Raw genomic sequence first — 22,845 nt, forward strand, 5'->3', positions numbered from 1 at the left:
CACATCGCCGTGACCCGTAGCCGTATGGGAAGATATATATTTTATTTGTATCAATGCAATCCGTAATCCAACAATTATTAGTCCGAGTGCCTAAACCGCTCACCCAAAAGTCCAATATGTTTGTATGAGCCGGCCCTGCCAGGCGAACAAATGTATAGTTAGGTTAAAAAAAATAATAGTCTATCTACTTACATGTTGATAAGTGCGTCACCTCTGGCGTTTACACGTCACAAAAGTCGTTATAGCTCCTGCCGTACTGGGAACTGCTTATCAGAGTTGCGACAGAAACGTTTGTGAGAGGTTATTCGAGAATATATGACGTCAAATCAATGGCTCAAATTCGTTAGATTTTTATAACAAACTAGTTGTTTGTTGGATAATGGAATTTTGCATCAGTGTATGCAAAATTCCATCCGTTTTTTCCTTAAAGTTAGTTTTATACCTGACTAAAATATTAATTTAAGTAATGTACAGGAAATTGTTAACATTAAATACCCGAGGTAACGTGTATTTGGTATTACTTAGTTAAAGAAAATAGTTTCGCAAATAACCTGGTGATTTTATTCAATAATTATACTTTGTTAATATAAAAATGTTCACAGTGGGTGGTTCACGCACTTTTTATAGGGTCTTTGAAGAATTTTAATTTGATAATACCAATTTTCTCGTAAGATTTCGATAACAATTTCAGTTAACTTTGAAATCTCTATAATAAAATATTTAATAATTATATTCTGTCGTATTTGCGTAGATTTCTACCAGTAGAGTGTCGAGTCACGTTGAATCTGAGCAGTACTGTATATTATATTACCCGTACCATTTGGAGCCCCTTTTGACTTCTTCATACCTAAAAAACTATTTCATATAAACACGTCAAATTTGTTTCATATATTGACTTTGGAGATACACGATATGTGCTTCAAATGTCATATACACACCTCAAACAGTTATTTAGATATTAATACCTATAGATCAAAGCTCTAACCCCGTTCCAGATGACCTAGAATGTTCAAATTTGGCATCCAGATAGACGGTTGGGTAAATATAAAGGAATAAAACGGAATCTAGTAAATTTTCAATTATTTGATTCTCTTAGGAACTTAGTGCGTGTAATGTAAGAATCAGCAATCAAAATTGATGACAGCCATTTTGAGATCTTCACGTGAATATCGACGCTGGAAAGCATAAGCGCTGTAACCCTTGAAATATCGAAAATACGTTTTTTACACCGTTGGAATCAGGAAATTTTTCTGCGTCGAATGAACCCATGCTCGTTGCTCTAGGATGAAAAAAAATTTTTGCACAGCGTAAAATTTTGGTGATTTTTTTACATATCTCAGACTTTATATTGCTGTAACCCACCGAAAAACTAGTGTTTTTCGTAGTAAAGGTACTTACACCATTTGATCAGTTGTAATCTAAAGTGTGACCATGGTTACTACGTTAGTACGGGATAATATTTTTAGACACACTCAGGTTACAACGTTTATACGGTATGTAAATAATATACACTCTAAAGGTTACAACGTTTACATGGTATGTGACATGAGGAGATTACTAATTTAAATCCTTTTACATCGTTTGAAAATACGATCCGTACCGTATCGATCGTTTGAAAATATTTAAATTACTGCGTTAATACAGTCGCGTGGCACCTTTTTGCAGCCGACGAAACGTCTTAGTCGCTTCGTGTCGTGCAGTGTTGTGTTTGCTGTAAGTTGGAGCTTTCCGCCAATTGGGCGCTCTTTTAACGATAAGTTTTTAATTACATTCATATTTTTTTTATTGATTATACACTAATTAACCATTGTCCAATGTTTCCTTTTATTATGATTTACTGTAATAGGTAAATTATAACCTAACTACTATCGTTATGTAAAATGTAGGAGCAATATTAATTTTAGTAATACAATTTTGAAGCATTTCTTGAGATCTTGTATATCTCTTAATTGACATCGACTAAAATTTTGTAATTTTGATAAGCAAAAGCAGTAGATAAAATAAGTCTGTGAGTTATAATAAAAACGTCCTGAGATTTTTTTCATTTTAAGAATAAATGTTAAAATTACTTAATTAAATAATATATTTAGTAATTTGATTTCAGATGTCGTTTGAACGTCGTATATGGCGAAAATATTTAATACTAAAGTGTAATTCCATCTCAAATAATGATGTTATGACAGATGAAACTGAAAATTATAATAATAAAAAAATAACGATTCTCAGTGAAAAAATCTATAAAGAAATAAACGGAAAATTGATAGAAATTCTTAATACTAGGTTTTGACATGAGAAAGTGGCATTTTGTATGGGAAAAATACATACTGGATTTTTTTTATAAATATAATTAATTAATCAAAGTATGTGCCATTGTTATCTATGCATTTTTACTATTTGTAGGGAGTTCATTGATCTCTTTACTAAAAAAAACATGGGGGCGAGAATCAATAAACTTTCTGGAGGCGGTTTGGAATGCCACATCGGAGTCGAATTTTTTTCCTTGTAAAAGTTATTGAATTTACTGAAAAAATGGTAATTGTTGGAGCAAGGTCCGGAGAGAGTACGGCGGATGTCGCAGACATTTAAATTGCAACTCCTCTAGTTTAGTGGCTGTCTGTTGTGCAGTGTGTGGTCTAGCCTTGTCCTAAAGCAGCAGTGGCCTACAGCGATTGACCAGCTTCCTTTAGGCAGCTAGTTTGCCCATCATGGTTTGCAGTTGCTGATAATAGATATCTGCCATAATCGTTTGGCCAGATTTTAGAAAGCGTTAGTGAACGACACCAGCACTAGTCCACCAACCACTCAAAACTAATCTTCTTTGAATCAATTTTCGCTTGGGGCAGGATTTGGATGGTTCTCTAGGATCCAGCCATTGTGAAGAACTTTTCATTACAGGTAATCATTCGATTACAAATCCTATAATGATAGTGTCGGTTGAGCAATGTAACGCAGCATTCGACGCGATTTTGCTGGTTTGATTGACTTAATGTATGAGGTACCTTTCAAGCTATTTTGCTTTCCTGATTTGCTTCAAAAGGATTAAAATACTTTTATCGCTCACACCTAACCCTGCAGCTAACTCTAAAGTGGTTTGCGATGGATCCGCTTCCATAATAACTTTTAATTCCTCAGTATTCACTTTCGTTTCCAGCCGTCCACGGGGCTTATTCTGAAGGTCGAAATTTCCAAAAAGAAAAACGTTGGAACCAAAAAGGTACCGTGTTTTCTTTTTCGACACCAGCTCCATACTCGTCGTCAATACCTTATAATAACAATAATGTTTCTGAAGAAACAAAAGATCCTCAATAATCGAACGTACTATGATAAGGAAATATTGACCAAAGTTAATTTTCTCTATAATATTTAGTTGAAGAAAACAATTATTATTACCTATTTATTTATTGTATTTGTTTCATTTATTTTATAAATTGTATTTATATTATTTGTTTTATTTAATTATTAATATTGCTTAAATAGCTTTTAAAGCTAGTTGTTATGATTCGATTATGATTTTTTTTTAAGAATTTCATTTTTAAGTTATTTCTTCGAAGATTCCAAAGCAAAAGAAGCTGATTCCGAAGAACGCTGTTCAAAAGGAATAAAGATGTTCAGAAGATTAATGAGAAAGAAAAAGTCTATAATATAGTAGAGTTAAAAATCAATGAGAGGTTGAATCATAAAAGTAAAGGATTACTCATTTTTATATTGTTTTTATTGCTTACCATTTAATATAAGAGAGATTTCTACAAAGGAATATCAGTAGAGTAATAAAAGTTAATTTAATATAATAATTTTGTAGTCAAAAAGAGAGTACCTAATAAAAATATTAGTTTTTAACTTTTTAAAAGTCTTTTATTTCAACTTCTACCAAAGTTACAGCATTTTATTGACGTTTAAGTACAGTCTGTTCCATTGCTTACAGCATTTTAAAATAGAGGGTATGCTAATTACAACGTTTATGCTTTCCCAAAAAACGTGACAAAATGAATCTTTCATACTTTGTCTAATATGGTTACAGCGTTTTCAAGGTCTCAAAAAAAAGTTCTATTTGGTGTAACCCATATTAAATCTTGTCCAGGGAACTTTAGATGAAATAGCTAATGACCATATTATAGCTGAGCACAAACTGTACATCTTTGCTAAAAACCGCAAGCTTGTCGGTGTAACGGTTCACGAGTTATGATTTTTTTTCTAAAATTTCGAAAGTTTTTTGTCTCTGGTGTAAAGTTTATACTTTCAGGGTTACAGCGTTTATGCTTTCTAGCGTCGATATATAACGAGCGGAATACCTTCTTAATTAATTTTATTACGAATAAGTACTTACCTACTAATATTAAACTATTTTTCGGATTTTATTGCGGATTTTATATTTATAATTTTCTCCCGACCTTTCCATTATTATAATTCGTATATTCGAACTACCCAAGTTAGACCTTAGACTTCAATACATTATCCTAAGTTATAAGAAGAAATTATATTTTAGTTGCTAAAAATATTGTATGTTGTTACAATAAATTCCAGGACTGACCATTGAGCTTGGCACCCATTTAGATCTCGCGTCTTTTGTCGTTCATATCTATAACATGATCATAAATAGTGTATTAGGAACCTTTGCGATGTTCTATAAAGCAGCTAATTATGAATTCTAACTAAGACATAATAGAGCTATCTCTATACCTATATATATTTAACATAAAACAATTGTATGCATATACAACCTCTGTTCTAATTAGGAAAATATTGAATAATAAAATGCAATCAGACATTCAATTTACAATGAGAACATACCATCACAGTTTGAGAAACACTATCAAAATTAAATTAAGACACCACAGAACCACAGTCACGGTAAGAAAAATATAATGTTTGAGGGTGCGCAATTATACAATAGTCTTCGAAACAATATAAAATATAGTAAATCAACGGAGATATTTAAAACAAGGCTTAGAAAATTTGTAAGGGAAGAAATATCTTAAATACACGTAAAGATTGATTGAGCTGACCATAGTTTTTAAGTAACTTTAATTTACTAATACTCATTGTAAGTGGACATCTTATCTTTAATGAGTAAAATAAATTCTCTAAACCCATATTTATAAGTATTAATAATGATTATTTTAATGATCCGTATTTTATGTTGTCAATGTTCATGTGGCCAATTTTCTTATTCGTTACATTAATACGTTATTAAATACCACATTGTGAAACTATACCTAGAGGCCGATTCCGAGAAGTCACAGTCCATGTTCAGCCAGTATAAAACCAGTAAGTTGACAGTTAGTAATTAAGCTGAGTACCCACTTAAATACAAGACAGAAACAATGTTCCATTTGAATTAGGTACCGACTCAGGACTTTTTTGCATGTGCATATAAACATAAAAAACAAAAGTGTCAAGAAGATTTCATTGCTTGTGTTGTAATAGTTTCTTAATTACCCGTACAATAAAAAAATAATTATTTGTTGAGTTGTAATGCTTTTTGTTTTATAAAATAAACTCGAATCTCTAACCCCTCCCGCTGTAATGAGCCCTATATTTTGACGCTCTTCCTTTTGCCATCATTTATTGGATCCAAACCTCTATTGCCACTATAGCGGGTTTTATCACCCCTATGTAGCAGTGGTTGCAATTCGGATGGATAGAAAGTATATCCAACCCCAGACATCGGTATAAGCCTGTTAATGGACAACATTTAGGAGTGAATGGGTGAGAGTCACGGACTTGAATCGTTTCAGAATAGGGTTTGAGTTAAAATCATTCAGGATTGAGTGAGGTTTGGGCGCAGTCTGATTATACTTTTAAGGTAAGGTTGGAAATATAAAGTACGAAATGATAAATAACATTACAACACGAAAATACTGATGCAATTAGTACTTTTACATTTATTAGATGGTTAATTTCCTCTATGGAAGGGGAAGATATCCAGTCAAGCAGATGTTGCTTGTGACCGGCCCCGCCGACGGTTCTTATTCGGAGGTGGTATATATGCAACGCGTCGCTCAAATTTTGCAATCGCAATCCAGGATCGTTTATTGCCATCTTGCGTGATTGCTATGCGATAAATCACTATAGTTGTGTCAATGCCACATCGATCTTCTCGTAGTTCCATTGATGTTGACGAGATGGCGGTGAGTGTACTAATTGTACCGCCACAGGGTATTTAAATATTGAAATTACTTATTATTTTGCCTACATTAGCAATTGGTGCATTATTGTATTTTCACGTTCAATAAGACGTTAATGAATAAAAAATATGATGTAGGTTTAAAAAATAAAAATAAAAATAAAATACTTTATTTATCACGTAGGCGAACAAAGTTGCACTTATGATACGTCAAAACAAAGAATAAGAATAATTATTATTTCTAAACAACTATTAAAATTACTTATATAACTATGGAGATTTTAAATTAGGGATAAAGTTTATACAAAAGACTAGGTACAAACCGAAGTAACCAGCTCGGGCTGGCAAGTAGGGGGAAATAGAAGGGTAACGCGTCGTTTCTTTCGGAAATCTATGGTGTAAAAGCAGAATAAATAGCATGCATCAGGCAATCTCAAGGTAAAATAAAATAAAGCATGTAAGTCGAAAGTCGTATTGCAATAAAGTAAGTCACGTGAACTAGCGAGCAATATGTCACATCGAGAGCTGATACCCGAAGCCCTCTTCGAATGGATTTTTCTCTGCATCTAAAGTCGGAGATATACCAATCATGTTCAAAGTCTTTTATTTTCTTTAGAGTCTACGTTTGCAATCTTTGGGGGACTAGTATTATTATTATTATTATTAAGGAAGTGAAGAAACTGAATTTAATACGGACATGGCAAAGTGAGCCTACAGCACATGATGGTAAGTGGAGTAGAGGAGTGATGATACCCCTATAATTATACCAGTTTGGAACTCGGTACACACAGACTCATCCCGGAACGCGACACACGTACGTGAGCCACTACGACGGGTATTAGCACCTCATGTACGACAGTCGCTATCCGGGAGAACAAAAAATATCCTCCCTCCAACAAACTGCGGATAGTGGTCATTATTGGATGTACTGCGTTTAGAGCGGATTATTTGTCTCCACCGATTTCTGTTCGTCGCAACTTGTCATCTATGTATTAAAAATCATCGTCACTCATTATGAACACAGGTTAACTTCGGATACACGTATCACTTCACGTTACTCAAGAGTAGGGCTGCCATCACCTAAATGGCCGACGCTGGATAAATACGGCAAAAATCCTGAACATTTGGGCGAAAAATCCTCGGACACCATCCATTGAAGAAATATTTTTACAACGCGCAGGGGCACAGGTGGGGGCGTTCGATCATCCACTATTTTGCCGTGCCTCCTTGAATGCGGGTTTATGAAAGAATTTTTAATTAAGAATTATTTCAATTTACCGCTTATGCGAGTAACACCCGGATATTTTTTAAAAACCCTTGCCAGACGGATCCGGGACACCCTTCAAACTAGGACAAATGCGGGGGGAATTCCGGACGGAGGGCAGCCCTATCGAAGAGTAATAGTGTTCTGCAGACAGTACATTGAAGACTCTTGTTCCATGCCACGACTACTCAAAAACTTATTGAAAGAACTCTTCGGAATAATTATACAGTGATCCCAAGCCGTGAAGATAGAAAACTATCAGAGCCCCATCCTACCTGTCACTTGTGGTGGGGCGCAGGAATCTATTGCTGCTACTTATTTTTAATATATTATGTTAATAATATTGCAGATTTGATACTACATGGTCATATAACTCTATGTGCAGATGATACATGTTAGCATTACTTCGGGGCTAATATACAACACATTACACATGCACAAGAGGACCTAGATCTTTTAAATGAATGGTTTCAATATAATCTATTGACTATGAAAGTTTCTAAAACATGTTTCATTACCTTCAAACCTAAGAATAAAAAATATACCACCTCATGATCCACTGACCATTAACAATACACCAATAGAAAATAAAAACTTCGGGAAGTACTTTGGTTTACGAATGGACAATAACCTAACGTGGAACAGCCAGATTGACTACGTTAATGGAAAGCTTTCAAGTCTTTTGGAGCGCTCAATAGAATTTCTCGATGTATACCTCAAGAAATAAATAAATAAATATTTATATATTTATTTATTTGCACTTCATATACAAAAAATTGTACATAGGCGGACTTAATGCCGTAAGCATTCTTTCCCAGTCAACCCTAGGGTGGAGCAGATGAAGAAGATAGGTGCATCAAAGAAATCTGTTGCGATAAGCAAAAACAACAGTAGATAAAACTAATACGATATATACAAATATTAATGAATTATAAATAAATTAAATGTAGACATAAAATAAAGTTAAATATACTAATATATAAAATGCATACTATATTATATATATTAATCATAAGATAAATGAATTAGGGAGGTGACACTTCCAATTCAGTAATAGTTGTCGCACCCTCATTTTGAAAGCCAACCGAGTTAAATGGAGAATGAGAAAAGTAAGAATTGTAAGTAAAGTCGAGGGCAGCAGTGAAGTCAATCTAGTGTCAACGTACGGGAATGATCGATCAAGCAAGTCAAGTCAAACACTTAGGACTTGGTTGCTTTACATTTGGCGTCTTTTTCGAATCTAGGTGGGGACAGCTGCCCCTCCCTGCCCCTCCTTAGCGACGCCCTTGCGCACACCTAGCTATAAAAATATTACCTTTGAAGAAGCGCAACTTTACAATAGTATACCATCAAACATCAAAAATGTAAGCTCACTTAACATTTTCTGGGTTAACAAGCTACATCATTGAAAATCAGTTACTCTTTGTGTAAATTTGAGAGCAGTCAAGTTTTATATGTTAAAATAATAAAAATAAAAAAACTGCTCTTTCGAACAATAATAAATACAACATAATTGTTGAGTGCACGGCGACCATTCTGTTTCAATTACTACTTCTGGGGCCATATTCTCTATCCCGCACGTTATTTTGACAGTGCGTAACAAGCACGTAACACAACGCATCATGTTTAGGACTATAGAAATTTGGCTTACAGAATACCATTCCGCGCACATTTCTTGAAGATAACATGACACGGCCGCGTTACGCGTTTACACTATCATACAGAATAAGGGCCCTGTTTTGTTTATGTTATTCGCATATAAATGACTTTTTTGTCTTTTCGAGAATAAAAAAAAAATCATGTAACTCGGTGTAGGTACGTAAAAACTTTAGGTTCAAGCCAAAATATAAATACAAGGTAAATGCCTTGACTACAGTCTGCATATCATTACATTTAGGTAATTTTCCTCGTTACGCCTGTGATGAAACCACACTATGATCTCAAGTATAAATTAATAATATAACAGGAAAACATCTCGTACCTATAAATATTAAGTTGCGGTAATTTATTCTTCTATACTTAAGATTCACTTGGATTAAAAAGCCGCAATATTTAATTACTAGCTTTTGCCCGCGGCGATAGCCTAGCTGGGTGTGGAACGGACTGTCGAGACGAATGTCCGCAGGTTCAAATCCCAAGGGCACACACCTCTGACTTTTCAAAAAAATCATGTGTGTATTCTTTGTGAATTTATCGTTCGCTTTAACGGTGAAGGAAAACATCGTGAGGAAACCTGCACATCTGAGAAGTTCTCTATAGGAATTTTGAAGGTGTGTGAAGTCTACCAATCCGCACTAGGCCAGCGTGGTGGACTAAGGCCAAATCCCTCTCAGTAGTAGAGGAGGCCCGTGCTCAGCAGTGGGCAAGTATATAATACAGGGCTGATATTATTATTATTTTGCCCGCGGCTCCAAACGTATGACAAAGTTTTTCCGGGCTAAAGTTTTCTGTTATAAAAGTTACGCTATATATTTTCCCGTCATAGAAAGTGGCCTATGTTCTTTCCAGAGTCTCTAACTATCACCATCCAAATTTTATCGAAATCCATTTAGTTATTTTTGAGTCTATCGCGTTCAATCAGGCAGACAGATGTGGCTGGGGTCTTTGTTTTATAATATATTGCTTCCGTTAAATAATATTAAAAGATACTGACAGGTCAGGATAATGCGAGGTTTAGCGCGTCAGTACACGACCACGCGATGGTCTTCTGTGTGTTGGCAGGCTTCATATTACCTTCTTACACTAATTCTCCGATATGTGTCCGACGTGACGATGTCGTTTCTTCTGCTTAAAAATTGGTTTCCTTAATTTAAAATCAATTTACAGAGTATTAACATAGAAATGTGTGTCAGTAATTATACTAAACTACTAGATAATACTACCTCATGCAATGATCATAAAATTTAGCAAATCTATAATTTAGCAATTTCATATCTCAGCCTTTATCTTTAGTTCATTTTAAGACAGCGGAACGTATAATTCCAGTCGAACTTCAGTTAGTTAAAGTTCGTTTATCTTTGCAATTATTGCGCCCAATCAGCTTTGTTCTACACTTAGTAACTATATCTAGATTTGAGCAACGTAGCAAACTTAATGTTATAATCAGTAATGTATTTAAAAATGAGCAGTAACGACTACATATACAGGGTCATTTTGACATTGCGGTACTAAATGAAACTTTACACTTTACAATAAGTTACTTGAGCCGTAGATGTAAAACGAAAACGTGTAAGTTTTGAAAAAAAATAATATTAATAAAAAGTAATTTTAACTTAATGATTTCTTATGTTTACGCGAATGTTAGATATTAAAATTAAACTATTTTTCCGAATTCTATCCCGGTTAGTATTTTATTTTTCTCCCGACGTTTCGAAGACTTTGCAGCCTTCATGGTCACGGGGGGGACTGAGGTGACACCTCATTTTTTTTACCACCCGCCCGCCCGATTTTTTACCACCTGTCAAATGTCATATACCTCTACAAGAACCGGGAGTATACAAAATAGATTGCAACTGTGGCCTCTCTTATATCGGGCAAACAAAAAGAAATATCGAAACCCGCGTGAAAGAACATATAGCTGACGTGAAAACCGACGCTCGACGAAGTCTGCAGTCGCTGAACGCTCTGAAAGAGGCGCCAATCATTATCTGCGACTAGCCAAGCCACAAATCCTCGCCAAAGAAAACCGATTCCTGCCCAGGATGATTCGCGTGGTTATTGAAATTAAAAAACATCCTAATTTCAATTGGGAAGATGGTTGGAAGCTTGCACAAGCCTGGGATCCAGTTCTACATTTAATTAAATCGGAACCCAAAAGACCGGCTACCAGACTTCAAGACACTGTGAGCTCATTCTGCGTAGATCGGACAACCAACAGCAAAAAAAAATTAAAAAGTTGTATAATTGTAAAATGTAGGTAGATATTGTAACTTTGACTTTGCGGATGAACAATACCTCACTCCCCCCCGTGACCATGAAGGCTGCAAAGTCTTCGAAACGTCGGGAGAAAAATAAAATACTAACCGCGATAGAATCCGGAAAATTAGTTTAATTTCAATAATTTTAACTTTACATGTCCTAGTGCCACTACTACTACTACTCTAAGATAATTTGTCGCAGCGGCAACATCATACTTTCAGTGAGAAATACACTCATGCACATGTCATATTCGCATTAAAATACAAAATGATAAAAGAAATCAGGATACTAAAACCAGGATGTTTGGTGGAAATATTCGTTATTAATGGATGATTTTTGGCACAATGTCAGCAAAGGTGAAGACGAGAATGTGGTTTCATTTAGTAACACAATGTCAAAATGGCCCTGTATATTGAAGGGTACACGTAAGTTCTGGATTTATTTGTAGCAAGGACTCGCGCCCGGCGCTGGCTCGTCCGTCTCGTGCGGAGTGTGCGCGGGCTTAGCAGCGGGCGCTGGGTCACTTTCTCGGGGAGAGTAAGTGCGCAGAGTTAGGCTGTCATGAGACAGCGCCAGCGCTGGTAGCGACGGAGCTATCTGCGACCGTTGTTCCCGCGGTGGAGGCAGTGCCTGCTTCAGCTTCTCCCAAAACCATGGATCATGCCAGCGCACGTAGGTATTGTTGCGCACATAGGCACGCAACTCAGGGTCTATATCGAGCATCAACCGGTCGGTATCGTCGAGCAGCACGATGATGAGGCGGGGCATGCCTTCCTGCAGCGAGGCTGCGGTCGCCTCGCGGATCTCGGCAAGCGCCCAGCCCGACTGTAAGTAGTGCGCCGATACGACCGCCACCGTGCGTCGAGAGGCCCGCACCGAAGCCGCTATTTGCGCCGGGATCCACTCGCCTGGCGCCCAATCGCGGTAATGCAGACACAGCCGGTACGGCCGCGAGCCGCTCTCGAGCCGTGCCGCCAGCTGCTCCATCACCAGCTCCTCGTCCTCATGTGCGAAAGACACAAACGCGTCGTACGGGCGATCGTCGTCCGCGGGCTCCAGTAGCCTCGACATCCAGCCCAGTCTCATGAGGATCATTTTGATGCGCAGGCGAATTGCGGTTCGTGCGAGCAGTCCGGTTACGACAAATGCGAGTAACAGCAACAGGAACAGCAAGTACACCAGCCCATTGGATGACTTAGTACATAATTTCAGCATCGCCAAGGTAATCTGCGCGTCGTTCTCACATTTCACGTCCTTTCTGTCAAGCAGCTTTGAGTCAGGTTTGAGCAGCGGCGCCAGCATCTTCAACGCCTCGCAGTCACACTCGATCGGGTTACCACCCAATTGCAGCGGGACGAAGGCTAGTTTTGCTGATGCCTGTACGTCGATATTCTTGATTGAATTGTTTCTTAGATCGAGTTCCTATGTTAAAACAGAAAGTTAACTTTCATATTATTGTAATCTTCCAAGTGGGAAATAAACACTGGCCGCGACTGGATATACTCACCACGATGTTCGGCGATACGTCGGCCGCGGCGAGGTATGATATGTTGTTGTGGGGCAGGTGCAGGATCCACTTGTCCGTGGTTAGTGGCAGGCGCGGGAACTCGGCGAGTCCGGTGCAGTGCACAACGACCACTTGTTTGTACTGAATGTCGTCGCGGATACGGCACGTACAACTATCCGCCAGCGCAGCACACTTCGCTGGCTCAAGGCAGGTAAAGGTGTCGGGATCCACCTCAATGACCGGTTTTTTTTCACAATATATCATGGAGCTGGATGCCTGCCAAGCTTTCATACGGAACACCTGTGCTGCCCAGTATGAATTGCAGTCGCATTCTAACGAACCGGATAAAGTTACGACCGCCTGAAACCGAGAGTGTGTTACCCTTGCATTATACTATAATATACTGTGAAGTCTAATGACAAATATTATTGCATTTTTAGAACGCAATTTTCGTTCACTGTTACTACTACATACTGTTACTACTACTATACTTGCACCTACAGGTGCTACAGTGTTCGTATCGCGACTGTCTTGTAGCAATTACCGTCGCTTTGGGTTAATTAAATTGTAATTTTGTATGGATTTGGAGCTAATGCTGACACAGCGGGTACAGGGGGTGCAACTCACCTCAGTGTTATTATTACTGGCGAGTTCGTAATCTGTGCGCGTAAACTGCTGCTTGAAATGTCCTAAATACACACGAGCGTCCACCCAGATTCGACGAAACTGTAGATCCGCCAACTGTGGACAGCATCCATCATATTACTTATTCACTATAGCCACAAAAATGTATATACGGAAGGATTAGCAGCCTGAAGCAGTATACGCACATTGTAGAGAGTGATGGGGTTGTCCCTTAAGTTGAGATTCGTGAGGTAGGTTAGCTTTTCTCGCCAGTCGGAGCACACGTGTGATACTCCTGTGTTGCTCAGATGGAGATAGTTTAGCCCCGTCAGTGAACTCAGTGGTGAGGGACCTGCTAATAAGTTAAAGTCTTTGCATTTAACCATTTATAAAAACTGCTTTAAAATGAGCATTGTGATTACAAATTATTTAGTGGGTGCGTGATTTACCAAACTAAGACCTACCTAGTGTTAGAAATTGTAAAAATTATATTATCTTTTGTTTTAACATTAATTTGTTAATAAATTATTTGTTATTGATGTAAAGCATGCTCCCACCAGCTACATCCGGTAGTCACTTTATTAATATTGACTTCCGGTATAACCGACGTCTGTCGGCAGACAGAGATAATTTTATTGATAGCAGTCGGGAAGATGGCATTCTTGTTTGAGCTCTCTTGAAGCAAAGACGTCTCGTATAATATCGCTAAATAAAAGTGTTGTGAAGTGTTACTTACTTAAATAAGAAATTATTTAATTATATTGGTGTAACACTAATAAATGCCGCATGCGTTTATCATAACTATACAATGTTTTGTATCTCTTCCTCTGACGGTAAATGTCACTGATCATAGCAAGGCGAAACACAGAATGATAATTACACTTATTAACAATATTTATCAGTAAGTCGTTGAATATTTACCTGACACTGAGTCGTGGGAACATAAGTCGCCTATGCGGTTATTATTGCTGAGCTTTAGTTCAACAAGCGAGGTGACGGTCGACAGCGTCCACACTACCTCGCTCGTCAGCTGATTGTTCGATAGTATGAGACTGCGTAGTAACTTCGTGTGCTCAAATAATTTTCTGTACAAAAAAGTGCGTAATGTTGTAGGTACTCTAATTGTGAACAGTATTATTTGTGTAGAGGGCAATATTGGAATGAGCCGGCAGCGGTACATCATGCCACGTCGGTAGCAATGTGCCTACTGCCACTTTTTTTTATTTTTATTTTGAAGAAGGCTAACAGACTAATAAACAAAATAAATATATAATATCAAACATAACAACTATTGCTAATAACAAGCCTCCGCATTTGAATACAAATCAAATATGCACAAAGATTGTTGAATATCATATGTAGTTAAATATATATATATATATATATATATATATATAACGGCAGGCTTGGTGTATGCACGTTATCGTCTTCCATAGCTTGTTACTACTAAGTATCGTGGGCGTATGTGGGGATATGTCAGATAACAATAGCTGATGTCAGATTTTAGTAGTTGTAGTTTTTGTCCCAAAACAATTATAATTCCAACAACACAAACTACTACGGAACGCGAGTAAGTCTCCACGCACCCACAGCACTAGTCTCCAATAATATTATTTGATCACTTGATCCAACTTGATCTAAAACCAACTGAATTACTAATTTTTCATAGGCTTGTCATTCTCTTTGACTGCTAGCTTTTCGGCCTTCTTGATGTCGTCTGACATCCTCATTGCGCTGTGTAGCGAAGATTCTGTCGAATGCCATAAGATGGCATTGGCGTTCCATTTAAAAATCAACTCGATGACGACATATATATATATATATATATATATATATATATGTCGGAGAAGCATTGTTCCCGTCGCCATCGTCATTAGTGGTTGCGGACTTAGTGGGCGTCATCAGGGTAAAATTTAGGGCACCGATCTTATTTTAACCAACAAATATTCTCAACGATCCAACTCGATCAGTCACTATCATGAATCCTACAGCCTTGTGTTGTACGTAGTGAGAGTACAAAAAAAAGTATTATGAACCTTATAAACACACGTTCTGATGACGTTGCAATGGACATTGCTTAACATAGAATTAATAACATTTTCGCTTATAACTTTTTTATTTATAGTTCTACGACAAAAAGTTACTGGACCAAAGTTGTAGAGAATTTAATTTGCAACAAAAAATGTTTATAATTTTTTTTTTGTCAGATAAATAGTTTAAGAGATACATCGTAAAAACCATTTCAACCCCTATTTTCAAGATGGCGGCCGTGGGACAAGGGTGGCAACCCCACAAACTTGGTTTTAGCTTTACACTGACCCCCCCTACACATCAAAAAAATAAAATTGCGTCCTCTAAAAAACGCAACCCCAAATGTAACTTTTTAATGGACTAATAGCGGGAGTTAGTTTTTAAGTGGACGTAGATGGCCAAATTCTTATTTATAAGGAATATCGAAAAATGCTCATTGGAGTCTCGAGCTCGATATTTATAAAAAAATCGGATTTGGCCGTCTACGCTCACTTGAAAACTCACTCGGAAATCTGTATATAACGTAAGCAGAGGGGTGAAGGCTCAGAGCTGCATTTTAGGTCATAAAGATTGTCTCTATTTAATCTTAAGTAAATATGCTTAATATTAACGCTATAAAAATAGTCAGGTATCAAAAACAATCATCTTATAAAATAGTAATTTTTAGGCACTCTTTGACAATTTGTAAGAAACAGAAAACTTGAACTTAAACATTCATAAATTAGCTAATTATTAAATAGCTGTTCATCTTAGGTAAAACTATCATTAATTAAAATATAAAATGTAATTTTGACGATTGAGGTAAGAGACTTAGTCACAAAAAGGAACTAAAAATATTATAATTAATCAATAACAAATTTGACATTCATCGTAAAGATAGTGTTCATATACGGCATATCCGCACGTCTTACACCAAAAAAAATCACAAAATAGTAATTTTTTTACTAAGTTACGATTAATTGTAAAATGATCATATGGTAAATTTTTAACCATAGAATTACAACCAAAACACAATTGAAGTCTAACAAAATGAGTCTCAGGCCATGGCCATGCCAACTTATATTGAACACCCAGAAAAAAATCTCCCTTGTTTAAGAACTTATCCACGTCCATAAAAACTACCATTGTTGTAGCTCGTTGTAATTTGTCAATTCAAAATTATTTAGTAACAAACCCTTTTACTGCACTTATTCTTCAAAAAGATCTGAAATTATAAAACATATACAATAGAGTATCTATGAGTTAAGTATTAATAAATTAACTTTTTAATAATGGGACATCTCTGACTGCCTCCGTAGTCTAATAGCCACAACTTCGTAACCTTAACCCTGAGGTCGCGGGTTCGAATCCGCGCGGCGGCATATACTTAGTGTGTTTATTCGAAATTTCAGAGAACCAGTTCGGTTTAATGTGCGAGAAGCACAGAAATGAAAAGGTCCTGTGGTGGACCCTTAAAAAGAAAGGTGTTTCTGGGAAGTATATACCTACGGCTGATTTGAAGATAGGGATGAATGGAAAAAAAGGACATACTGCGCCGACTCAAAATAAATTGGGACAGGGCAATTCCGCACGGGTATCTTAGTGCAATAAGATGCCCCGGGGCCACCCCGTATGCACCGAAGGTCACCGCGATTTTTGGTAAGTATGCTGGAGTAGGGCGCAGACAGGGTTAGGGACTCGGTCCAATGCACGCTCAGGCAATGCTATACTCCGGAGTGTCGACATTGGTATATAATATAGTTTTCGCGTTATTCCCGCCCACTTTTTATAGCCTACGTCCTCCGATATCCAAAATATTGACAAATTTTAGCTAAATCGAGAAAAAATGTACCCTATGAGTAGGTACTAAACCTATATTCGTACATATTACCTACTTAGCAAAAAATAAATTAAATAAAAATCACTCACTTTTCGTTTAATCCTGCCAGTTTTGAATTTTTCGATAATTCAGATATTGCTTGTGCATATCCCAATTTAAATACACTGAATATCACTATTTTGTATAATTTTAACACAGTTGATTGCTAGATCCATAAAAATAGTAATTTTAGTTCTTGTCACCACGGTCTCGTATTTGACAATAAGCTGAGTAAGGAATTGTTTGTATACAAGTTTAACAACAGTGTAAATCAAAATATTGTCATCCCTATCTTTCTAAACAAATATTTCCATAATACTTTCTCATCTGTCGCGTGAAATTACGACCGTTGTTGATCCGTTGCTGAATTACCTAAAATGTTTATTTCTACTTACGTTTGAACTCGTAGTTCGCCGCCGCACCTCGACTTGCGATAATATTTGGATAACTAACTACCTACATCTCAGTACAGCATGTTGAGCTTCAAGTCGATCAATTTAGCGAATTTTGCGTTATGTGGTAACTAACATAAAAAGTACTTAATAAAAACAAAATCTACTTATGACAAAAGCATCCACATTAGATATACCGTTGCACACCGTTTAAACTAATTTAGAGCAGCGCTTTTTCCCAATGTATAATAAAACTATTTGATAGCTATCTTATTTTTCTCGTGGCTAAGCAATTGAAAATTGAATCGATTTTGAGTAAGTGTTATGTATTCAATCAATATTTATCATGTTAATTGTTCTTTTGCCGGTAGCAAGAATCGTTTTTAGACAATATAAAACATTAATCCAGGTTAGGAGGCCTTATAGAACAAAATATTTTTGTACTTAGGTACCTTTTTTATTTTTATATTAAATTACCTAAGATCTTTGAAGGAACTTTAGGAATTTTCTTCTAAATTCTCGGGATAATTAAAATCATTAAAGCGGAAACACTGCGGTGTACAATCCGAATCGGCGCAATTATGATAAACGCCCCACAGATTTATTTATGGTAATATCGCCACCAATAAAAAAATCCTTAACATCTTATGGTACTTATTAATTAATGAACTATGTTTAGCGTAAAATAGCGTATGACCATCTCCAGGTCAGCTGTATCAGTTAAACTCTTAAATGTTACGCAACAAATAACGTAGAACGGAATTCAGTTCTTATTACAAACACCTTCGTCGCGTCGCGCCGAATGTGCGCGCTCACAAGGATCAAGAAATGATTACATTTTGCCTGAAAAAAAAACCGTTAGGCGGAGCCACAAATATCATAGAAAAGTATAAAACAAAATCAAAGCATATTGATGAATTTCGAAATATGTGTAAGCGACACAATATGCTGTTCAAATATATGGCTTCCTGTTTTGATAATAAAGCTTAGGAGCCAGTAAATCTTCACGAAAAGGTGGATCAACAAAATACTCTTGTAATTCTGCTGGATCAAACAAGTGAGGGAAAACGACTATATATATTTATTTACTTATTTGTATTACTTAATTAAAGAATACTTAATTAAAATTAAAACACAATAAACGTCAACAAAATTGCTGTGTCCGATGCGAACCAATGTCCTCAAGGTAATATTTCGCGTTAAGCTTTCTGCTCACTGTGCTAGCGTTGGCGCATAATAAGTCAATATTCAATTCAGGTGGAATATTATTGAAAATCGTGGGCGCTTCGTAAGATAAATGCGTTACGCCTATAGTTTGTACTAGTTATCGGTACTTGCAACAAGGTTCGTTGCCTTGGGCCAATTTGATTAGTGCGTAAGGATATCAACTTTAGGAGTTCAGGACAATCAATGGAGCCGTTAGCCAAGTTTACTAAAAAACATATAACACTTCCCGAACACAATACTTCTAATTAGGGATCAGGCTCGATGAGCTGTATAAAATCATAAATAAAAATAATAAAATACTTTATTTGTCACGTAGGCGAACAAAGTTGCACTTCTGATACGTTAAAACAAAGCATAAGAATAATTATTATTTTTCTAGACGACTATTAAAATTACTTATATAACTATGGACATTTTAAATTAGGGATAAAATTTATAATAAAAACAAGGTACAAACCAAAGTAACCAGCTCGGGCTGGCAAGTAGGGGGAAATAGAAGGATAACGCGTCGCGATCCTCACCGGCGAGGACATGAGCCCTAACCTAGCTAACCTACCAGCCTTTCACTAGCTACCTAAGTGATAAAAGAAAGGCAGAAAGAAACTCCGGGCTTTCTTTTTTGTCAACATGTTCAGTACATCTTTTGTAAAAAAAAAATCCAAGTCTTTCTTGTACATAGTCACAATAGTTATATAAGCTTATTCACGCATGTCACCGTTAACATGGGATAAGATGAAATCCAATCGATTAAACCTGGAGCGGCATAAAATAAAATTAAAGATAGGAAATAAGAGAGAACATAGATTCATACTTAAATAACGGCGTACAGCGTGCATTCGCCTACATTTACAATCATAATTTTCAGTCATGAGAAAAGAAAAAAAATAGTAATATTAAACAGGCAAACACAACATAATCGGTTGGTCGTCTTTCAAAAATTACATTTCATTAAGATGTAGGTATATGATTATGTCAAATTAGAATTATTGAAATGTCATTATGATTGTATAAAACATGTCATATAGTGATGTCTCATGTTTTTTTACCACTAAATAACTAACTATACACTAGTACAAGTTGACAATCCAATGTAATAAGAAAAACACAAACCTGGGCAACGATGCAAGTTGATTGTTGGACAAGTCGAGTGTGGCGAGGTTCAGCGTGTCGTCTAACAGGCCCGACGGCAACGCGGTCAGGTTACAGTTCCAGATAGTAATCGTTTCAAGCCTAATTGCGTTAGCCAGCATCCGCGCCGGAAGTACGGCGCTAATCGGCACGGAGATCATTTCAAGATCCCTCAGCTGTCCGCAGTTGGACAGCCACTCGTCCGGGAGAGTCACCGGATAGGCATCATTGTCGGTGCCGATTACATTAAGTTCCTTAAGTAGTACACAACGTGTCTTAGGCACCGGATGCGTTTCGTTCCACCCCTCTAGTTCAAGTGAGTTGAGTGACGACGGGAGCACGTCTTCGGTCAACACAGTACTTGGGGTATTTATGTGCAAGTCTCTGAGCGCAACGGCGTTGCTCACATTCACGACGACAGGATAATGTGTATCGATTACGAAGAGTGACGTCAAATTAACCGATGAATCTAAATGCATACTCGCAGCGCCCACATCCAACAACGCTAGTTCTTGCAGTGACGACGGCAAGCGCGCCAGGTCAGCGGCGGGCACGCGTACTGCATGCAATACAAGACATTTCAGTGCGGACGCGGCGGAGAGCGCGGCCAGTGCGCCGGGGGCGAGGCTTGTGTTTGAGTTACCGTGTAGCTCCAGCCTCTCTAGTCGTTGTAAACTGGTAAGATGTGCGCGCGTGATCACCGCCGGCTCTAGGAATTTGTCCAGAGTCAGCTCCGTCAAAACGTTGATATTAAGTGCAGCGACAGCGGCATCGATTGACCCACTTCTTGGCAAAGCACATTCTTTAACCACTATTACGTTGACTGAAAAGGTCGTTGAGAACCGCGGCAGCATTGCGTTGTCCATGGCGATGTAATTGCATGACAATTCGACATCGAAGTCGTTTCCGATGTAATGTTCAAATTTCACTTCATGTCCTGTGAAATAAGACAAATGTGCGTGAATGGGCGAGATCGACTCATAAGCTAAGCTAATGTTACGTGTATAGTGTATACATTTAACATTGTATTAAAACTCCAAAAGTACTATGTTTAATTCCAAATAGGAATTGGAATTTTTGTTGTAAAATTTAAAAATGTGACACTATACTAGGACCAGTTATAAGGACGCGGTGGTTTAGTGACATTCATTATAGTATTATGATAAATCCACACTGAAGTTATTAGGTCATGTAATATATCTAAACGGTCCAAGTTTGACTTTACTGGCATCTGACTTTAAATTCGTAGGATACAGTTATGTAACTTCCCAAAATCTAATACGACTTTAATGATTATTTTTATGTGGGATTTGGTATAGCTTCAAGATATTGGTAGGTAACTACAGAATGCAAAGGCCTATATGGCATAAATTACGTCACAGAGGTGTTATGGGGGATGGTAGGTGGTGAAGTGCAGCAAATGAAGAATAATACACGGTAGCAGGAAAAGATAAATTTTATTACACAAGAAACATTTAATAGATTTGATGTTAAGAAAACAAACACACCAATTCATTAGCTCGTTTGGTGATCATCATGTACATAGGGATCTACAGACTACACCGTGATTGAGCAATTCATATTTATCTTAATAAGAACCTTGTCTTTCTTAAAGCCGGTTACAAAAAAAAGATATAATATATATAGATATTAATAAAACAATATATATCTCTGAAATTAGGTATAGTCGACAGTAGTAATAAACACGTTCTATAATATTATGTTGGCGACTTATTTGGGTAAACCTAGGCCGCAGCGGAAGCTAGTTGAGAACAGATAGTTACCTGATACGTTGAAGTAGAATTGTGCATATCCATCGATTATGTTGTCTCGTATAAGTTGGCAATCTGCGGCTGGCGCGCACTCGGGACGCGGTAAGTGTCCACTGACTCCGAGCCAGCTCAGCATCTGCATTAATAGCAGTGCCGCGCACCACCGCCGAGCCTGCATCACGTCGCACGACACCGTAGTGGGTCACACATAAATCGACACGATTTATTAGTCTAACCGACGATAATCCGCCGCGTCAACACTTAAAGAGCACAATACCCGATAAAATAAACCTTTGACTGCACACCACGCAACAGTACCCCCCAACAGAGAAACATCCCGCGAAAATAACGTTAAACGAATAATCTTTGATTCGTGTCTCTACATTCAAATATCACGATTTGCGTAATAATTGTTTGTTGAAGTAAACGATATGCGCGTGTTGACTAATCGCTGAGAAGCAAAATAGTGTAGTAACACTGATCACTGACTACTGGATACTGCTTAATGTCGCGCAACGGGCGATGAGCAAAACATAAAATTAGGTATTTAGTCACAATGTCTGGTATAAGTACGAGTGCTCCCGCGCATGTGCGGCGCTGACACTTCGGGTCATATTGTGAATAACTTAAATAATGCCTCACCAAATATCAAGTATGATTGTTAATCGTCGTTTAACAATAATTATGGGTGGTAAGCTTTCATCGGTTACAATTTTATTTGAACTGCAATTCTAGATACCTACAACTTTTTTTTTCTCTTTTAAAAATTCCAGTATATTTTTATGTACCTATGTAATTCGATTATTCTGAATTCGTAGGCCGATTTGCGTAGTTTTTTAATAATTTTATACAAAGCTAAAGTTCCTTTGATTTGTAATGTTTTTAGATCCAACTTTATTTGTTTTTATTATATAAGTAACGTATAAAAACATATATTTTACTTACCTATTTAATAAAGACATCACCGTGACCCGTAGGCCGTATGGGAAGATATATATTT

General features: G+C 37.1%; 1 protein-coding gene across 2 annotated transcripts; it reads right to left on the reverse strand.

The window, feature by feature from the left end:
- Positions 1-11,506: 11,506 nt before the first annotated feature.
- On the reverse strand, positions 11,507-22,473 carry LOC115453732 (protein toll). Of its 2 annotated transcripts, none has more exons than XM_037441381.1 (7): positions 21,858-22,364; positions 20,056-21,010; positions 14,359-14,522; positions 13,644-13,789; positions 13,441-13,554; positions 12,814-13,173; positions 11,507-12,728 (listed from the first exon to the last, which is right to left on the reverse strand). In XM_037441381.1, exons 1-7 carry the CDS (start codon positions 22,021-22,023, stop codon positions 11,745-11,747), a joined length of 2,889 nt encoding a protein of 962 aa, XP_037297278.1. In that variant the 5' UTR covers positions 22,024-22,364; the 3' UTR covers positions 11,507-11,744. The 2 variants fall into 2 exon arrangements, with proteins under 2 accessions (XP_037297278.1, XP_030038315.1); XM_030182455.1 differs by having other exon boundaries at positions 11,609-12,728; positions 13,644-13,792; positions 21,858-22,473.
- Between the last annotated feature and the right edge of the window lie 372 nt (positions 22,474-22,845).

Source organism: Manduca sexta, chromosome 22, assembly GCF_014839805.1.
Source record: "Manduca sexta isolate Smith_Timp_Sample1 chromosome 22, JHU_Msex_v1.0, whole genome shotgun sequence".
Classification (NCBI taxonomy): Eukaryota; Metazoa; Arthropoda; class Insecta; order Lepidoptera; family Sphingidae; genus Manduca; species Manduca sexta.

Coding starts and splice junctions, on each gene's coding strand:
- LOC115453732 (XM_030182455.1), bottom strand. CDS start 22,023: ATGCAGGCTCGGCGGTGGTGCGCGGCACTGCTATTAATGCAGATGCTG. Junction 13,793..14,358: donor TTCCCACGACTCAGTGTCAG/GTAAATATTCAA, acceptor TTAACTTATTAG/CAGGTCCCTCACCACTGAGT. Junction 13,174..13,440: donor CCAGTAATAATAACACTGAG/GTGAGTTGCACC, acceptor TCTCGGTTTCAG/GCGGTCGTAACTTTATCCGG.